This window comes from Sinocyclocheilus anshuiensis, unplaced genomic scaffold, assembly GCF_001515605.1.
Source record: "Sinocyclocheilus anshuiensis isolate Anshui unplaced genomic scaffold, SAMN03320099.WGS_v1.1 scaffold319, whole genome shotgun sequence".
NCBI classification, from domain to species: Eukaryota; Metazoa; Chordata; class Actinopteri; order Cypriniformes; family Cyprinidae; genus Sinocyclocheilus; species Sinocyclocheilus anshuiensis.
Genome location: NW_015552566.1, coordinates 1,178,418 through 1,179,464, shown reverse-complemented (window position 1 = coordinate 1,179,464; position 1,047 = coordinate 1,178,418). Strand labels below are relative to the sequence as shown.

Genomic DNA, 1,047 nt, shown 5'->3' with positions numbered 1-1,047 from the left:
ATTCAATTAATGTTTTATTTTAAATGAATGTAGGCAAAGTTGTATAGAATTTTTTTTTTCTTTATATTTTCTTTGTTTTTCTTTATATTGCAAGTGTAGCTTAAGAAGGGACATCCACTTTGCGCTATGATTAAAGGTTGTAGAAATCTTGTTTTGTCTCATTCCAGCTGACTTGCATGCATTCCTGGATGTGGCAAAGATTGCAGACAGTTTGATGTTTGTGTTGGAGTCGACTTATGGTTGGGACAGCTATGGAGAATACTGCCTGTCCTGTCTCTTTGCACAGGGCTTGCCAAGTCATGGTAAGATATTTTTGGAAATGATCAGTTATGCAGTTCAGCAATCATTATGCACAGATATTTAATAAAATGTCACAATTGACCAATCAGAATCAATTATTTTCCTCTTTGCCCTGCAGCACTGGTGTGTCAGGGAGTGGCTGATCTAGCAGTGAAGAAACGCACTGAGTCTCGGAGAGTGCTGTCCCGATTGGTAGAGTCTCATTTCCCAGATGCACGTCTCTTCCCTGTGGACAGCGAGCAGGATGCTAATCTATTGCTGAGGCACCTGTCAGCACAGAAGCAGAGGCGGTTGGGCTTCCGCTCTCGCCGCTCGCACCTGCTGGCTCAGAGAGCCACATATATACCGAACACCAGCCAGAATGGGACAGGGGGCCCAGCCACAGGGTTAGGGACCCTCTGTGTGTCAGGATATATTCGAGGCTCTCCTCTTAGCCAGATCGATGCTCCTGCAGATCCTCTACCCATCGTGACAGCAGCTTCTCGACTGGTGAAGCCAGGACGAGACGTCGAGATGATGGTTTGGAGGCTACTATTTTGTTGTAATAGGGGTTTATTGTCATTTATTTGTTCATCATTTCATAAGAGGGGTTGGAACTCATCAGTCAGTATCGGGGAAAGTTACTTTTAAAAGTAATGCATTACAATATTGCGTTACTCCATAAAAAAGTTACTAATTACGTTACTTAGTTACTTTTTATGGAAAGTAATGCGTTACGTTACTTTTGCGTTACTTTTTAAATCTGGA

At 42.6% G+C, this 1,047-nt stretch overlaps 1 protein-coding gene across 1 annotated transcript in view; it reads left to right on the top strand.

The window, feature by feature from the left end:
- tsr1 (TSR1 ribosome maturation factor) overlaps nt 1-1,047 on the top strand; it is a 10,851-nt gene that overhangs the window by 2,876 nt on the left and 6,928 nt on the right. The window contains exons 4-5 of the mRNA XM_016455657.1: nt 168-302; nt 419-819. Coding sequence (XP_016311143.1) covers nt 168-302; nt 419-819 — 536 coding nt within the window. The remainder of the gene's footprint in view (nt 1-167; nt 303-418; nt 820-1,047) is intronic.